The 18,204-nt window shown below is 40.4% G+C and overlaps 1 protein-coding gene across 1 annotated transcript; it reads left to right on the top strand.

Annotated features, from left to right (window-relative positions):
* Positions 1-694: 694 nt before the first annotated feature.
* LOC149199362 (uncharacterized) lies at positions 695-1,747 on the top strand. The gene is made up of 2 exons (XM_089400554.1): positions 695-1,085; positions 1,323-1,747. Exons 1-2 carry the CDS (start codon positions 695-697, stop codon positions 1,745-1,747), a joined length of 816 nt encoding a protein of 271 aa, XP_089256680.1.
* The last annotated feature ends 16,457 nt before the right edge of the window (positions 1,748-18,204 follow it).

Below are 18,204 nucleotides of genomic sequence, written 5' to 3'. Positions count from 1 at the left end.
AAGCGGTTCTGATCACTGGCCAATTTTGCTACAATGGACCAGACCAGGTAACCGATGCAACAGACCCTTCAGATTCGAAGCATTCTGGCTAACAAACACCAATTTCAAGACGGTAGTCAGCGATGCATGGGCAGCTTACATTCCGCCAGAGGGAGCCAAAATGTATCAATTCCAACAAAAGTTGAAAAATCTGAAATATGTCCTCAAACTGTGGAATCGCACAAGTTTTGGCAACATTCAGGAGAAGCACTCACAATTGGAACAGCAAATGCGCAAGCTCCAACAAAATCTCATTCTTCAAGGCAGAACAGAAGAACAAGCTCAACAGGGACAGGTACTTTGGAACCAAATCGAGGAACGGAGGAAGCAAGAAGAAATACTCTGGCGGCAAAAGTCGAGAATCAACTGGCTCAAAGAGGGGGAGAAGAATACAAAATTCTTCCACAAGGCCACCATTCAAAGGCGAATGCACAATAATATCGCGTTCATCAACAACCAACAAGGTGAAAGAATTGAGGAACATGAGGACATGGAAAAGGAATTCACAGGGTATTTCAAGGAAATTTTAACGGAACCCATTGAGAACAGGGATGCAGCAATTAGAGCCATCATGTAGCATATTCCAAGCATCATAACTGAGGATCACAACAACAGATTACTCCAGCCCACGACCCTGCAAGAAGTTGAAGAAGCCATGGCTCAACTCAAAGACGGAAAAGCGCCTGGTCCTGATGGCTTTACAGCCAATTTCTTCCACGAATTCTGGGACCTCATCAAAAATGAAGTTTGGGACCTTGTTGAAGAATCCAGAAGTATGCACTGGATCCTCCCGGCCCTCAATACCACCTTCCTAGCTCTGGTTCCCAAAGGCGAAGAACCCAACAGGCCGGAAAACTTCAGACCAATCGCATTATGCAATGTTATATACAAGCTAATCTCAAAGGTTATTGCAAATAGGCTCAAACCACTCCTACCCTTACTTATATCTCCGGAACAAACAGGATATGTGGAAGGACGGCAGATCATGGATGGAATCATACTATCAAATAAGGTTATACACTCCTTAAAGATTCTTAAGAAACCAGGTATGATTCTAAAACTCGACCTCTCCAAAGCTTTTGATAAGCTTAGTTGGAATTTTATTCATAAAATGCTTTTAGCCTTTGGCTTTAGTGCAACCTGGACCAGGTGGATTATGAATCTCATTACCTCTCCCAGCTTCTCTATTCTTTTGAATGGCTCTCCCTCTTCCCCCTTTCGACCCTCCCGCGGCATTAGATAAGGGGATCCTCTCTCTCCTTTTCTCTTTGTTCTAATGGCAGAGGGTCTCAGCAGACTTCTCAAATCAGCTATTGCCTCTCAAGAGCTTAAAGGTATTTCTATCCATGGTCTCAATCCTCTGTCCCATCAGCAGTTCGTGGATGACACCATGTTATTTGGTCATCCATCCTCGAAAGAAGCCTCTGTGTTTAAGTCTCTCCTCTCCCTTTACTCTGATGCCTCCGGCACCTCCATCAATGCCTCGAAGTCTCAACTCTTCTTTTTCAACACCCCCCCTCCACGCAAAGGAATATTGCCAGAATCCTGGGATTCACCATTTCCCATCTGCCATCTAAATACCTTGGAGCTCCCCTCTCAGACTCAGCTATTAAACATGCTTCATGGCGGTCTCTCCTTGATAGGCTGGAATCAAAACTCTCATCGTGGACCTTTCGTGCTCTCAACATGGCAGGCAGATTGGTCCTGATCAAGTCTGTCCTTCAAGCAATGCCGTTGTACCTCTTCTCCACCTTGGCAGCCCCAAAATGGGTCCTTAAAGCCATCTGTAACCTTCAGCGCAACTTCCTATGGGGCTCCACTCGCAGAAATCGAAAATGGGCTCTTGTTAATTGGAAAGAAGTGTGCAAATTCAAAACAGAGGGAGGACTAGGGCTTCGAGATCCACTTCAAAGTAACAACACTATGGGAGCCCGAATGTGGTGGAACTGGATCTCCAAGCCTCATTCACCTTGGGCACGCTTATGGCAAGCAAAATATGCTCTGGGAAGTCAATGGCACGATCTCATCAGAATTAACTCCATCGCCCAAGGCTCACCAATCTGGAATGCTGCAAAGATACACAGCCGCTTCATTCAGGAACACAGTTTCTGGGAAATCCACTCCGGCACGTCAGCTAAGTTCTGGGAGGATTCGTGGCAGCAGCTCCCTAAACTGGCAAATCTATTCCAAATGCCACTCTGGCAATCTTATATGCAGCAAGAAAACCTCATTCAGGTTCAACAGTTCTGGCAACAGACGCAGCATCATGGGTACCAACTATGGAGACCCGCAAACAGCTGGCAAAGGGACTGGGAAGGTGAAACATACTCAGAATTGGATCAGGAACTCTCTCAGCGCAGAATCCGCCACTCAAACTAGCAGGATAAGCTCAGATGGGGTCACAAGCACAAAGGCACATTCACCACTAAAGAAGCACATCAGCTGCGCTATTCAAATACCCAAGCGGATCAAGATCAAATTTGGGCACGAGTTTGGCTACCAGGGCTATGGCCTAAAATTTCAACCTTCTTATGGCTGCTCAGTAAAAAGCGCATTCTTACTTGGGATAATTTGATAAAACGGGGATTCATTGGGCCTTCTAGATGCCCGAATTGCAATCTCCACGCTGAGACAATCAGCCATTTAATGGAGACATGTCCGTTAGCAAAGCAACTTTGGGAGAAAGTGGAGAAATGCAATAAAAGAACAGCACCAAGGGGCGAGGATGTAACGGAAAATATTAGGAACTGGGACAAGAACCCATTCAAATGCCAACTTCTCAATACCTTATGGGGTCTAATTCCAGGTTTTTTGTACTGGCTTCTCTGGAAAGAGCGCAACTCTCGAATCTTCAACAACACCTCCCGGACAATAGACGCTCTGTGGCTTATCTACAAAAGAAATATCCAGGAAACCTTAGCCATAAGAACCTGGTATGACACTGACATGCCAGAAGCGCAACAAGAGAGGGATATTTTTAAAGAATGGAATCTTGACCTTTCAGCCTTTGCAAAGGTCATTACCCGTCCCCCACGCAGCTCCACCTCCCCGTCCTCCTGGTCCCCACCAGCTTTCAACTCTTTCAAGCTCAATTTTGATGGTGCAGCAAAGGGTAATCCCGGTCCGGCAGGATTCGGAGGAATCATCAGAAGTCATACAGGAGCACTTCTGCATATCTATTATGGCTCTCTAGGCAAAGACACCAACAATGTAGCGGAGATGGAAGGACTTTGGCAAGGGATCTGTTTAGCAGAGCAACAACACTTCTTCCCTCTTGAGGTGGAGGGCGACTCTCTCATTCTAATCACTGCAGCCAAGAAAATTCAGGCAGGGGCGACAGCGGTCAAAGTAGCAACCAGCTGGAGACTTCTAAGCAGGTTGGAATCCTTGGAGGCGAAGCTTAAGAATCCACATAGCATAACCTTCCAGCATGTGCGAAGAACAGCAAATCAGGTAGCCGACAGAATGGCTAACCAAGGTGTTTCTCAGACTTCACCATACTTTTCTGGCTCCCTGGACATGGTTGAAGATGAACAACTCAAAAAAGACTGCATCGCCTTGGTGCAAAAGGATCTCTCCCTCCCGGATGCGGGTGGTTATTAGATACAGAGGGTTTGTGGCTCGTCAGAAGGGCATGTGTCCGCCCGGACGAGCCACGTACACCAGGAGGACTCGCACTAGTTGTCACAGCACGCAGCATTTAAGAATGAAGGTTATGGCTCATGGCAGAAGCGTCCCTTCGGCATTAACTGCACGTCTTGGTAACGGGAACATGGCGCTTCAAAGCCACAGGTTCTCGGACATTCTCCCGCAATTCGCGTTTGCTCATGCTCTGGTCCTGAGGGAGGTGGCGGTGGCTCACTGTGTTGGCTCCTGTTCGGGTTCTGAGAGCGGTTGTGGAGGTTCAGAGGCCTTCAATTCGAGCAATTCGGGGGTATACCCGCAGTCTGGTATAGAGATTGGGAGCTTGGCGGTGGTGTATACCTGCTACCCGCAGTCTGGTATAAGGATTGGGAGTCTGGTTCTGAGGGAGGCTACGCGTGAGCATACCTGCTACCCGCCCAATTCAAGGATGCAGCGAGAGCGCCAACGAGGAATCAGTAGGAGTGGAAGTTATAGAGGCAGGGCCTCGTCTCAGAGGCAAGCCCCCTCTCCCTCCTCCTCAATTGAGGTTTCTTCTGAGCGCAGACGAACCAGGGGAAGGCCTGCGGGCAGAGGAAGAGCGGCGGAATTCCAAGAACGGATGGAATGTGGGCACTCTGAGCACCCAATGGTAAGATACCGCATTCCTTGTACACTGTCTAATTCCACTTTCTTTGTAACGGTTTCGGTGGAGCACTGCAGCAATCCTCAGGGTCAAGATGAGGCTCCTCGTGCCAGCCCTCTGCGGATTCCTAGGTTGGCACCCACAGTTGATATGCAACTTCCCGCCATTGACATGCTGCGCCCTGTTCAAGACAACTTCTCCCCAGATCCTGGAGCAGGCCCAAGTGAACCTGTGCAGCGCAACGTTCCCACCGAATAGAACATCCACTAGCCTCCCCGTTGCAATATGGAGGACGACCCGCACACCACTGATGATGAATAGTTCGCCCAGCATTTCGCTTCAGGTTTCTAAGCGAGGAATTTTCTCATTGTTTGCTCTCATTGCTATCTTATATGTGTCTGCACTATGTCATTTTGTAACTCTGTTCTTCTTTGTTACAGTGTCGGCTATCTATAGTTGTTTCAGACTCCATGTGTTTCAGTCTCAGCTAAATATGTATGTCGGTCTCATGAATGTCGATCTGGTTCATGTATCAGTCTTTTGTAATCCTGGAAATGATTATTCCTGAGTCTACAGTCAGTCCTACGACAGGAATTACAGGGCCTCGGCTCTGTTGTAACACTGCTGATGTAATTTTGCTTTTTTTGTAATATAATAGCTCAGTCTTATTTAGAAAAAAAAAAAAAAAATTGTAATCATGTCGCAATTCCATGACTTGATTAGTGATTTTGTCGCTTATCTCGCAATAGGAGCTCCATTGCGATATTCTTTGGCATAATGTTTCTTGCTGCTGCAAGAGTTGGTCATTTAAGGAAATGGCTTCTATGACAAACTCTGTAAGCTTGGGATCATCTTTATGCATCTCTTGCATAACTTGTAACTGATTTTCTTTTTCGACCAAACTATTTTGGTATCCCAGCTGCATCTGTTGAAAATCTTGCTGTAATTTTTCTAGCTTTTTCTCTGCTTCACTGTTGGCACTAGCTTGTTGTAGTTGTTGTTGCAAAATATCTATTTGATCCTCTTTTTCCTTCAGTAATTGTTGTACCTCGGATGCTTTATCAATGGTCGCAGAAGCATAGGCTCCTGCAATTTGAGATAATTTAGTGATATTTTCGATAGGGTCAGTGGCAGGATCTCACCAAAGGACGTCTAACTGCTAGGCCTCAGGTGAGAGTACGATTTCCAATTTCCTTTTCTTTCTTTTCCTTCTTACCACCACCTTATGATGCGGACTATAAAATACATCTAGAGGAGGAATTTCCTCTATTTTGAGCATGATTTCAGAAGATGGGGTAATGGGAATATGTTCCATTTCAGGAGAATTTCTGATTGTTCCAATGACCATATCATTCACTGTCTGTACATTACTCTCAGGTGTCTTTGTGCTATGCCCCTCAGTATTAATTAAGTCATTGAATGTCTCCCATTCTTTATCCAGCTCATTTCTTACTGGTGGTGTCTGGATGATGAGAGGGGTAAGATTTACCTGTGGAGTAGTCAAAACCTGTTGTTCTGGGTGCTCTTTAGATTGGGCACTATCTCTTACTAACCCTTCGCTTTTATTATGGTCACTCTCGGACCTTTTAGAGCTTTCTGGTGATTCTTTCCCAGACTTAGACCTAGACTTGTCTGTGCCTGAACTTCCACTTAACTGATACTGGGAGTTGGCTCCCTTATTGGTTCCAAGTGCAACTTATCCAAAGGGATGTTAGCTAATCTCCTTTCTCTGTACAATTTGAATTCTTGAAATTTTGCTGAAGGAAATTGCACTTGGGCTGAATGCAGAACTTCTTTTAGTGTACTTTTCTGCTGAAATGTATCATCAAAAAGACCGTCTTCTCTAGAAAATACTTTTATTTTGATGGCAGTAGTGAAATTCTTAATGATATCATAAGGATCGAATTGTCTCCCTGGAAATTTGAATAATCGTAGACATAACATATTGTCTACTTCTTTGAATGCATGACCTAAATCAAACAGTGAAAAGGCCCCATAGGCCACAAGAAATTGCGGCCAAATGGCCTTCTTCTTGTCCTTCAGTTCTTTGCTCATACCTCCCACCCCGCAGGTCTGGTAGGAAATCTCTCGTGCCAATAATTTATCAGGGACATATAAGGGTAGGACATGAGGGGAAGCAAAGCTTCCAAATGCTTTGACATAGGTGAAAAGCTCTTCTCCAAACCATGTTGCGACAGGGAGAATATCAACTTCCACTTCGGGAGAAAATCTCGAAGCGTCCTTATTATACAACATTATGTACAGAGGTGACATGACTCCATGACAAATTTTGTAAAAATAAGGAATAAAATTGGAATATCATAATTCCTTATGATAAACATGAATGGGCAAGGGATCCTGAGTAGTCCACTTCCAACCCATTAAAGAAAACTTGCAAACATAACAGATTTCATCCATAACATAAGCAGCTAAATAGAAAGGAGGATAAATCCTCTAAGTAGTAGTTCTTTTGGACCGGTAGTTCCAAAGAGCTGTAGCTAAATTATCTGACAATATCTTAGCCCAATCCATAATAATAGCATTAGTGGCGGCATCTAATAAGGGTAGTCATTCAGATGAAAATTTGTTGAAGTCGGGCTTCCCAAAAAGTCTACAGAGCATAGCAGCAGCAAAGAAATATGGGGAAGAGAGAGAACCAATACTGTACATACCGTGTTTATCCTTTTTTAATGTTTCTTCCCTTCTTGACCAGTCCTTGGTGCATTCCGCCAAATCTTTGTTTTCTTTAGCGAACTTCTCCATGAATTGTTTATTGTAGGTTACTTGTGGCTCTAGTAGATGATACATGAGCCTTAAATCTTGTGAAGTGAATGACCCAATGAGTCTTTGGCTCTAAGTCTTAAAATGTCCAGCTGTTATCTCAGCACTATCCAATACCCATTTGACCATATCCGTGTATGGAAGAATCTTGGGTCTCACCGCTATCTGGTGCAAGAATGAACATGCTAGTTCTGTAATTGACACCTCAGACAACCCGTGTGAGTCTCCAGTTGCTATAACCTCCATTACTCTGGGATTTTCTTCCTCGAGTAGACTGTACATGCCTTCCCAAGTGGTGATGCCAGCGTCTCTATTACAGGTGGTGTCTGTGTATAAAGGCATCATGTCTTTGTCTTCAGAAATTGGAGCTTTTCCCTTTTTTCCCATTATATTCTGAACACTGTTGCGTATACCTTTCTGCTTTCCGCTCCTGCAATTTACAAATAAGGAAAGAGTAATGATAAGAAATAAGGTGACAGGAAAGCTTTAAATGCTGAAATCATATAAAATATATCACCCTACGTGAAATGACCTTTTGATCAGATCCAAACCTTATTTCATTAATGATCATCAACTAACTCATTAAATTAACATTAATGCGCATAACTTGGCATCGGATTACGGAAAAAAATTTGAACGACGAGCCCTGCAAATCTGCAATAAAGCGATTTTGCAATTTGCTTCGCAATATCGCAGATCGCAATATCGCTAATCCGTTGTGTTTGACAATCATCTATTACCATATGTTTCTACGAAATGCGATTTGCGAGACGCATTATCACATATCGGCGGCTTGAGGTATTTCACCTTAAGTGATACTTGAGGCATATGAAAACTACGATGCACGATGAGTTTCTTCAATGTGCAATCTCGCATTGTGATTTCGCAATCTTAGGAGTTTGCTTATATGATGTTATCCATTACCTTCTTTGCGATGTGATGCTTTATTTTCAAGAAAACTTATCATAAAACTTAATTCCTTTTTTATTTTGTGGGTATTTTCCTAAGTTTATGATAGTAAGATTTATTCGAAAATGGAATACAAATGCTAATTTGTTTTTTTAATTTTTTCAATAAGGGTCCCCACTTATTTAGTGTTAGTAATAAAACTAAATAAGAAGGGGGGTTGTTGCTGGCCACAACACTACCTTAGGGGATCTTGGTTCCTCGAATTCCCCTGTTTCTCCTTCTCCTTCACGGATGTTGCAAGAATTCCCTTCTTGTGAGGGAATTGGTTGTGAATTTTCAATATCTTGAAAACTCTGTTCAGTCCCTTCTTTTTTACTGTGGACCTCAGCATAGGCTACAGATGGTGAGCCTGTGGGCCAAAGGGAGACAGTAGGTTGTCTAGAAGCAACAGTTCAGGGACCTATTGATGGCTAAGATTCAACTTTTCTTAAGATGTCGTTGATAAAAGTTGATCCTCCAAGGGTCACCGATCCCTTAGATTTTTCAGGTTTGGGATGTGGGATTGTATTGTTTTCTGGTCTTTTCTTCTTAGTCATTCATGTAAAAATTCAAATGTTTATTTCTACCTTAAATTCCTAGCAATTCTAATGGAAAGTGGGCAGGGGAGCAGGCATTTTACTTGCTCCGTATGCAAGTTCTTACCTTTCATTTTTAATACCCAGTTCTCTCTCAACAGAAAAACATCAAACACCTACTTCACTTTTCTGTAATTGTGTTGAAAAGCAGGCAGAGGAGAAAGCACTTTACTTGCTCGTTACGTAGGTTCTTACGTTCCATTTCAATACCCAATTCTTTCCCAACAACAATTATCAAATGTACATCACTCCTTGTAAAATGGCAACACTCTCCCCAGCAGCGATGCCAAAATGTTGGATGATAAAAGATGTCTTTTAAAACTCCTAGATACCCCACATTAATCATCAACCTGGGCAAGTCCTCTTTATTTCAAGAATGTACGCAATATGTGCATGCTATGAATTCAGAGAGTAATGTTTCTTAAAAATGAAGTACAAACCTTTGATACAAGAGTAAATGGATACATTTATAAAACTCAAATTGCAACTGCTAAAGGAAATATTGCATCTAAACATTAAGACTTAATCCTCTACTAAAATCATAATCAAATCTCACACAATCAATTCAGTTAACAAATAGCATTAACTGAGAGCATAGTAGCAATAACCAATCTCTTCTTAGCTAATTCAATCTAAATCACACTCAATCTCTATGAAGCAATCCAAATGGAACTGGTGTCAATCGAGAGCTCAATAGCGATAACCAAACTCTTACAACTAATTAAATCAATGCGATTCATTGTCTTAATGGCTAAATAATTTAATCTACAATAAGTGTAAATAGAATCAAATGACAATGTAGTAAAACATGTAAAGAAAATGTCTTGTCTTCAATATAGGAAAGCGGTAAATAGAAATTCAGATAAACTTACAGAAAATGGTAAAACTATCAAACCAATCAAATTTGTGAGAATAAAAAATATATAACACAAGGGAGCAGTTGAATCCATTAGAGGTCGGGCCCTTAGCCACCAGCGAATACTGCTGAGCTACTTCAAATAATACGAGTGAACAACAACATCAATTATATATTAATCATTGAACTCAAGTAGCATTACAATACAGTCGTGTTCTCCAACAGCATAAGCTTGTAAATTAAAATTACAATTTGAAATAACAGAGATCGATCCCCTTTCCTCCTACAATATTTTTCTTTTATAGTCAGAAAGAGGTAAAAGATAAAAGATTTGCAACTAAATGCTATCTTCAGACACCCATCATATTTGGCATTGATCCTCCTGATTTGTCCTCCAATCTGTCCACAAGTGACACGCCCCATTCTACCTGTAGGTTTTAACCCCATACAAAAATTACCTGCATACGAATTCTAAAACACAGAAAATAAACAATGTGAGAGCATAACACATAAAACACATATACACAGAGATTTTCCCCTGGATACGAAAACTGGGACTACCAGCTTGATTTTTCATTATATTCCTTTCAATGTTACAATACATATATATATACATGCCAAAGCATCCAATACCATGGACCGAAAACCATCGTGTCTAAAACCATGGACCAAAAACCATAGGTAGGTTCGCCCAACCTAATATAGGGTCCAAAAAAAAAAATTCCCGGGGCACTGCCCCGGACCCCATAAAGGGGGCTACCCGCCCCCCTCAAACCCCCCTGTGACCCCCCCCACTACACAATCGGCGTAACAAAGGGAGGGCTCCGTCCCCGCTCTAACCCTCTGAATCACTACGTTGGTTAGTCGTGGAAAGAATATAACACAACCCAACATTCTCCCACTTGTTGTTTTCTTTCCACAAAAGAGCTTAGTCATTTTTCCAGCCCTGAAATGCCCATTGTTTCTCTGCACCAAGAGAACTTCTCAGAACTCACAGATTTTGTCAATGCATCTGCAGTATTCTTTAAAGTTTCCACCTTTACCAGCGACACCTTTTTGTCTTCTATCATATCCCTCACAAAGTGATACTGAACATCAATTTGTTTTGTCTTTGAATGATAAGCAGGGTTCTTTGCCAAGAAAATTTCACTTTGGCTATCACAGTCTATCCTTATAGCTCCCTGTACTAGCCCCATACTTGAACACAATCTCTGCAACCAAACTACTTCCTTGCTTGCATGAGTGGCTGCCATGTATTCTGCCTCTGTAGTTGATAGTTCCACTACAGATTGTTTCTTACTCATCCAACTATCTGCAACTCCAAATAGATTAAACACTACCCACTTGTAGATCTTCTCTGATCCATATCTCCAACCCAATCTGCATCAACAAAGCCACGAATATCCAACATTGTGTCCAATCCTGGTCTTCCTTGTTAGCACAAACCATAATCACTAGTTCCATGCAAATACTTGAAAACTTGCTTCACTGTTGTCCAATGCTCCTTCCCTGGTTTTGACATAAACCTGCTCAATACTCCCACTACATGTGAAATGTATGGTCTAGTACAAACCATTGCATACATCAGGCTACTGACTGCACTTGCATATGCAACACGAGACATATCCTCTTCCTCTTCTTATGTCTTGGGACATTTTTCAATAGATAACTTTACACCTACAGTAATAGGAACCTTCACCGGTTTACTATCCTGCATATTAAAACTCTGTAGTATTGTCTCAACATACTTCCTCTAATTTAACCAGACCTTCCTCTTTGCCCAATCTCTTTTAATTTCCATGCCCAAAATATAGTTTGCAGCACCAAGATTTTTCATGTCGAATTTGGAGGACAATTGGGTCTTCAAATCCTGGATAATTTCTTTGCCATTTCCAACCAACAACATATCATCTACATACAAGACCAGATAAATAACACGGTCACCAATTAATTTAAAATACACACAGTGATCTGCTTTGCTTCTGGTGAAGCCAAGTCCCCATATAAATGTATCAAATTTCTGATACCACATCCTTGGTGACTTTTTTAACCCATACAGAGACTTCTTTAACCTGCATACCAGTTATTTCTTACCCTTCACTGCAAAACCTTCGAATTGCTTCATGTAGATCTCGTCTTCCAGACCCCTATGAAGAAATGTTGTCTTCACATCCATCTGTTCTACCTCAAAATCAAAAGCAGTAGCAACAGATAAAACTAACCTAATAGAAGTTACCTTGGCAACAAGAGAAAAGATATCACCAAAATCAATTCCCGACACCTGGAAATAACCTTTTGCTACCAAACGAGCTTTGTATTTCTCCACCTTTCCTTCTACATTTGTCTTCTTCTTGAACACCCATTTGCTGCCAATGGGTTTCCTTCTAGTCAGCAACTCCACCATATCCCAAGCCTCATTTTTGTGCAAAGATGCCATTTCATCAACCATGGCCTCTTTCCAGAGTTTTCCATCCTCTGAATCTACTGCTTCCTTCACGGTTATGGGATCATCATCAGTAATAGATAAAGAAAAATTTTAACAGAAAGCAGATGGACTATACCTTTTTGGCTGCCTTCTTTCTCGAGCTAATCTTCTTACACCCGGAGTTTGTGGCTCTTCATCTTATGATTCCTCATCTACTGTAGAGTCTGATTCTTCCTCCTTTAGCTCAAACTCTATCTTCTTAGGCTCCTTTCGTTGGACTTCATGTTTAATAACATCTTTCACCTCTCTGAACACCACATCTCGGCTATACACAACCTTTCTTGTTGCTGGGTTCCAAAGCTTATAACGCTTTAAACCATCCTTATACCCAATAAAGATGCACTTTTTAGATTTACTATCCAACTTGGTTCATTTCTCCTTTGGAACATGTACATATGCATCACATCCAAATACCCTCAGATGTGAAAGAGAGGGTTTCTTACCAGTCCATACCTCTTGGGGAGTCTTATCCTCCAACGCTGATGAAGGTGATCTATTGACTAGGTAACATGCTATCTCCACCGCCTCTACCCAGAATTCATGTCCTAACCCGACACCACTGAGCATGCTTCTTGCCGTTTCCATCAACGTCTTGTTCATTCTTTCTGCAACTCCATTTTGCTAAGGTGTATATGGAGTAGTATTCTGTCGTGCTATACCACACCTTACTGCAAAAATCTCCACTGTTCTGCCCTCATCACCTTTATCTTCTTCTCTGTCTGGTTTTCCACCAGAGCCTTAAATTCTTTAAACCTATCAAAGACTTTAGATTTCTTCTTAAGGAAATATATCCATGTATTCCTTGAGAAGTCATCTATAAATGATACATATTGCATAGACTTACCTAGTGATGGACCTTTCACAGGTCCAAACACATCATTGTGCACAAGCTCTAATATCTGTTTCGCCCTCTTACCACCAGAGGGGAAACTCACACAATTTTACTTCCCATATACACAATTTTCACAGAAATCAAAATCCAGAGAGCTATTACTCATACCTTCTACCATACCTTTATCATGAAGTATTCAAAGGCCCTTCTCTCCAATATGTCCAAGCATTTGATGCCACAGCATGGTCTTCTCTCCAAAGACCACTAGATTTTCAGCTCCACTTTTAAGAACCACAGAATTGTTGCACCCATCAACAACAGTGCTACCTTGCAGCTTGTACAGAGTTCCAGTCCGAACTCCCCACATCAATACTAGTGCTCCCCGAACCATCTTGCAAGTATCCTTCTCGAACACTATTTTTACACCTGCATCATCCAATTTGCTTACAGAAATCAGATTTCTAGCCAATGCAAGAATATGCAGAACACCCGAAGTGTTCTAACATTTCCACCTTGCAACTTCAACTTTACTTTTCTGCGACCAACGATTCTAGCCTTCCTATCATCCCCCAAGAAGACATCACCACCATCATATTTTTCATACTCGCAGAACCACTCTCTATGGGGAGTGAAGTGAAAGGATGCACCTGAGTCAATCAACCATGCCTCATGTTCTATTTGTGTACTTAAAGAAGCCAAGTACACATCCCCACCTTCATCTGAGGTGGTTTTTGCCTCTATAGAAGGAGTATCATCAGATCCCTTTCCTTTATTAGGAGCTTTAGATTTATAGTCCCTTTTGAAGTGCCCTTCCTTTCCGCATCTCCAGCACACCACCTTTACAGGTTTTCCTGGAGATTTAGACCTCTAACTCGATGACTTATTTTTGTTTCTGTTCTGGGAACGTCCTCGTACAGACAAGGGATCACCACTCTGGCTCTCCATATTTTTCCATCTCATTTGCTCCGTCAGCAAGGATGAGACTATTTCATCAAATTGCAAGGCAGTTGCATTGCTACCTATTGCAATAACCAAACTATCCCACGAATCTGGTAGAGAACACAAAAAACTGATGCACTTATCTTCATCTGAAATTTTAATATCAACAGATGCTAACTGACTTACCACAATATTAAATGCATTCAGATGCTTTGTCACCGAGTCTCCATCTTTCGTCCTCGGGTTATACAGCTTTTTCCGCAAGAACAATTTATTCACCAGAGACTTAGATTGGTATAAAGTCCCTAACTTGTTCCACAAAGCCTTCGCTATAGCTTCCCCTAATACATTCAGCAATACTGAATCTGAGACACACAATCGTATTGTGCTCTTTGCCTTCTGATCCAACTCATTCCATTATTCATCAGACACTCCCGTAGGTTTAGTACCCGGATCTACAGCAATCCACTGATCTTTATCCACCAACAGATCCTCCATCTTGAGTTTCCACAACTCAAAACTCTGACCATTAAATTTCTCGATCTCTATCTTTCCACTATTCTCCATCTTTTTTCACCACCAGGATCGATCTCGCAGATCTCCCACTGAACAAGGTCTACCACAGGCCCAAGCAAAACTCCTTAGCAACAAAGGTCTCCCCTTGAAGCCAAAACAGCTCCGATACTAAATGTAGGTTTTAACCCCACACAAAAATTACTTGCATATGAATTCTAAAACACTGAAAATAAACAATGTGAGAGCATAACACATAAAACACATATATACAAAGATTTTCCCTTGGATCCCAAAACTAGGACTACCAACTTGATTTTTCATTATATTCCTTTCAATTTTACAATATATCTATATATATATATATATATATATATATATATATATATATATATATATATATATATATATATATATATATATATATATATATATATATATATACATGCCAAAGCATCCAATACCATGGACTAAAAACCATCGCGTCCAAAACCATGGACCTAAAACCATAGGTAGGTTTGCCCAACCTAATATAGGGTCCAAAAAAAATTTCTCGAGGTGTTGCCCCGGACCCAGTAGACGGGGGCTACCCGCCCCCCTCTACGCAATCGGCGCAATGAAGGGGGGGCTCCGTACCCCTCTAACCCCCTCGGTACACTACGTAGGTTAGTCGTGGAAAGAATATAACACAACCCAACACTGCCTTTGTTGGTTTATGTTGTTTCGTCGCTATGGAACAACAACTGTTCCTTTCGTCGTTTCACTGTATAAAAAGGAGTAAAAGGGTAGTTCATCCATTTCTTATCATAATCCATCAATATGTTAGTGTATCGAGATATGAAAGAGATAAGGAAAGAGGAAAAAGGTGATGGAATTAAGAGTAACTACATACCCATTTCGTAACTCAACAAGAGGATTTATAGATTCAGACTAGGCTGGAAATGTAGATGATCACAGATCTATAACAGGATGTGCATTCAACATTGGATCCAAGGTGATTACATGGAGCAATAAGAAACAGAACACAGTTTCCTTGTCTTCAGTGGAAGCAGAGTATCCAGATATGTGTGCAACAACATGTGAGGCAGTTTGGTTGAGGAGACTTCTCCAAGATGTTGGGGAAGAACAGAAAGATGCAACAATGATCAAATGCGACAATCAGAGTTCAATAAAACTTGCCAATAATCCGGTGTTTCACAAAAACACTAAAAACATTGATACACAGTTCCACTTTGTCAGGGAGAAAGTGCAATCAAAAGAAATCCATTTGGTATATTGTAATACATGTGATAATGTTGTAGAGATTTTCACAAAGCCTCTTGGAAAAATCAAGTTTGAAATGTTTAGGGAGATGTTAAGAATATCTGTGAACCCATTCTTCGTTAAGGGGGAGTGTTAGAAATAATGGAGAATATCTTAGAATACTGAGTTGGTTCACGAGACCTCACGATAGGAATTAGTTTCTATTTTTTAGGTTATGGTTCTAACTTCTGTAAACCTGTGATTACTATATATTGTGTATTGTATATGAACAATGTAGAGCGTTCTGCAGAGCCAGAGTCTCCTGGTTCAGACTCTCTTTCGTAGAGCTGACCAGTGGGTTTCATTTTATTTAATACACAACATTGCATTTTTACCACAAGGTATATTGGGCTCTAATGGTGTAACATGGAAGTAATAAAAGATGGAGGAGTCGACAACCATGTTACAGAGCATCATCGAGGCAACCACAGTTAATCATGCCAGCTCCAAGAGTGGGGAATTCAATCAATTAAGGGGGAAAGCAATAGGCAAACCGACCGGGTAATTGAAGAGGAAAAATGTGGTAAAGACATGGCATGATATGAGAAAATAACAGGAAATGGCATGGGGATATTTTTCTGGGCCATCATTTAGTTTTTTTCGATTTTTGTTAGTCTATAATTTTCTGTATTTTAAAGAAAGGAATCGAATGCATTGTAATTATTTGGGCTACAAAACCTCTGCATGCCAAGGCAACTAGTCTATCAGATATTTGAAGCATGGCGAGATATTTGGAAATTGTTTTTCAAGCTTCCCCTCTCCTTATAAAAAGAGGGAAGAAACTCTTTAGAGAGGTTCCTGAATGATGCATTCTAGAGGCTTGAACTCTGTTTTTCAAGCTCTTAACTCTTTTGCAAATAATGTGGTTCCACTTTTGGTTTAATCTTGCTTGTTTGATGAGATGCTCAGGTTTACACAAATGTTGAACATGATGGACTGGTGATTTGGATTTTGTCTTCAAATATTAATGAAGTAGTTTTGTTGATTCCAATCAGAGAAATGTGCAATATGTTTTCCCTTTTGTATGTCATTTTATGTATGTACTTCTTCCTCTGAAATTGTGTAATGAATATGTTGGTTTCACTCTCGCTTATGGTTATATGTATGTGGCGAAGTAGCAAACAATACTTGTGTTAATAACAAATTTACTTGTGTTATTGTATAGCCTACAGTACCTATGTGAGCACAGAATTATTAATTGTTGTTTGGTGAAAAAATGTGTCCATGGGGCATAGAACTTGAGACCTCAATCTTCACTCCACTATTTCTGCATTTTTGCCTCCTCGTTCTTCCATACTACTATTGAAGTTCATTACCTAGGATTATGTGTTTTATCCAACTCTTTGCATCAAATTCTTTCCTTCCTTTCTGCCTCTTCATTTATACTATAAAAATAATATTAAGTTGCATATTGGTGTGTGTTAACCACCAGTATTAGGGCATTCCTCTTTGAGATAAGCCATATTTACCCATGTGTATTTAGATCTGTGTGTCTTCTTGAGTCTACCTTGGTGAAGGGATATTGAACCAATCTATGAATTAACTTACTTCAAATTACGTGACATATGGAGTGCAGCAGAAAGACTCATAAATTATTCAAAAGCAATCCTCTAGGATGCCCAAGGCACCGACCCTTTCTTTCAACCTGGGGGTTATCTTTAGGAGGCTTCTACATCTTATAAATAAATTTGCGACAGGAGATAGAAAAAGATACAACAAAACTCAATCAAAATATTGTTGGGGTTTGATTTTCATCTTAAATAATTTTTGTATATCCATTGAGGTAATGATCGATAAATGTACAAGGGTGAAATATTTATCTGCTTTGGGGTTTGTTATGGTTTTGGGCCATTGTCAAAAGATTCAAGGGTTTTCTTGAATGTTGGTTGTGTTTTAGGGGGTTGTGAAGAACAATAGGAAATTCCCCTTGGATGAAAGTGGAATTTCCTATTACCCTTAACAATCATGATAATTTGGCCTTAGTTGGATTGTAAAAGAAGTTAGACACATGAGCTTATTCATGGAGTTTGTTAACATCTTATGACTATATGAAAATTAGCTAGTGAGAAAGAGGAAAATCTTGTCTTTATATATATATATATAGATATATATATAGATATATATATATATATATATATATATATATATATATATATATATATATATATATATATATATATATATATATATATATATATATATATATATATATATATCATTCGAGTTTCAATGACCAAGTGGAATGAGGGACATGGTGGAAGAGATATGGTGGATTCATCTAATCATATTAGAGATAAAGAATATAATTTTTACCAAATTAGGGTGAGTTCAATACTCAAAGAATGAAAAATGATAGCTTGGGGAAGAATTTGTATGGATTCCCTTAGTATTAGTGGCACTAAAGATTGTGTGTGTGCTTTGGAACTCCTTTAACATTATGTGTTCAATGCTAGGATGGAAATGCTAAATAAAATAGCTCTAATATCCATTTTATAAACAAAAAGATCTCCTTTTAACCCCTTTTCAAGAATTTTAATTGTCACATCAAATGGAAAATCAACTATGTTGTGTGTGCCAAAATTTTAGTGATGTGTGATAAAGACATGGTGGGATGACTTTGAAAAAGTTGTCGAACTCACAACATAT

Source organism: Pinus tabuliformis, chromosome 2_1, assembly GCF_031772625.1.
Source record: "Pinus tabuliformis cultivar Carrire ecotype Pingquan chromosome 2_1, CPIR1, whole genome shotgun sequence".
Lineage (NCBI taxonomy): Eukaryota > Viridiplantae > Streptophyta > Pinopsida > Pinales > Pinaceae > Pinus > Pinus tabuliformis.
The sequence above is the reverse complement of the archived record's forward strand: the minus strand, read 5'-3'. Positions and strand labels throughout refer to the sequence as shown.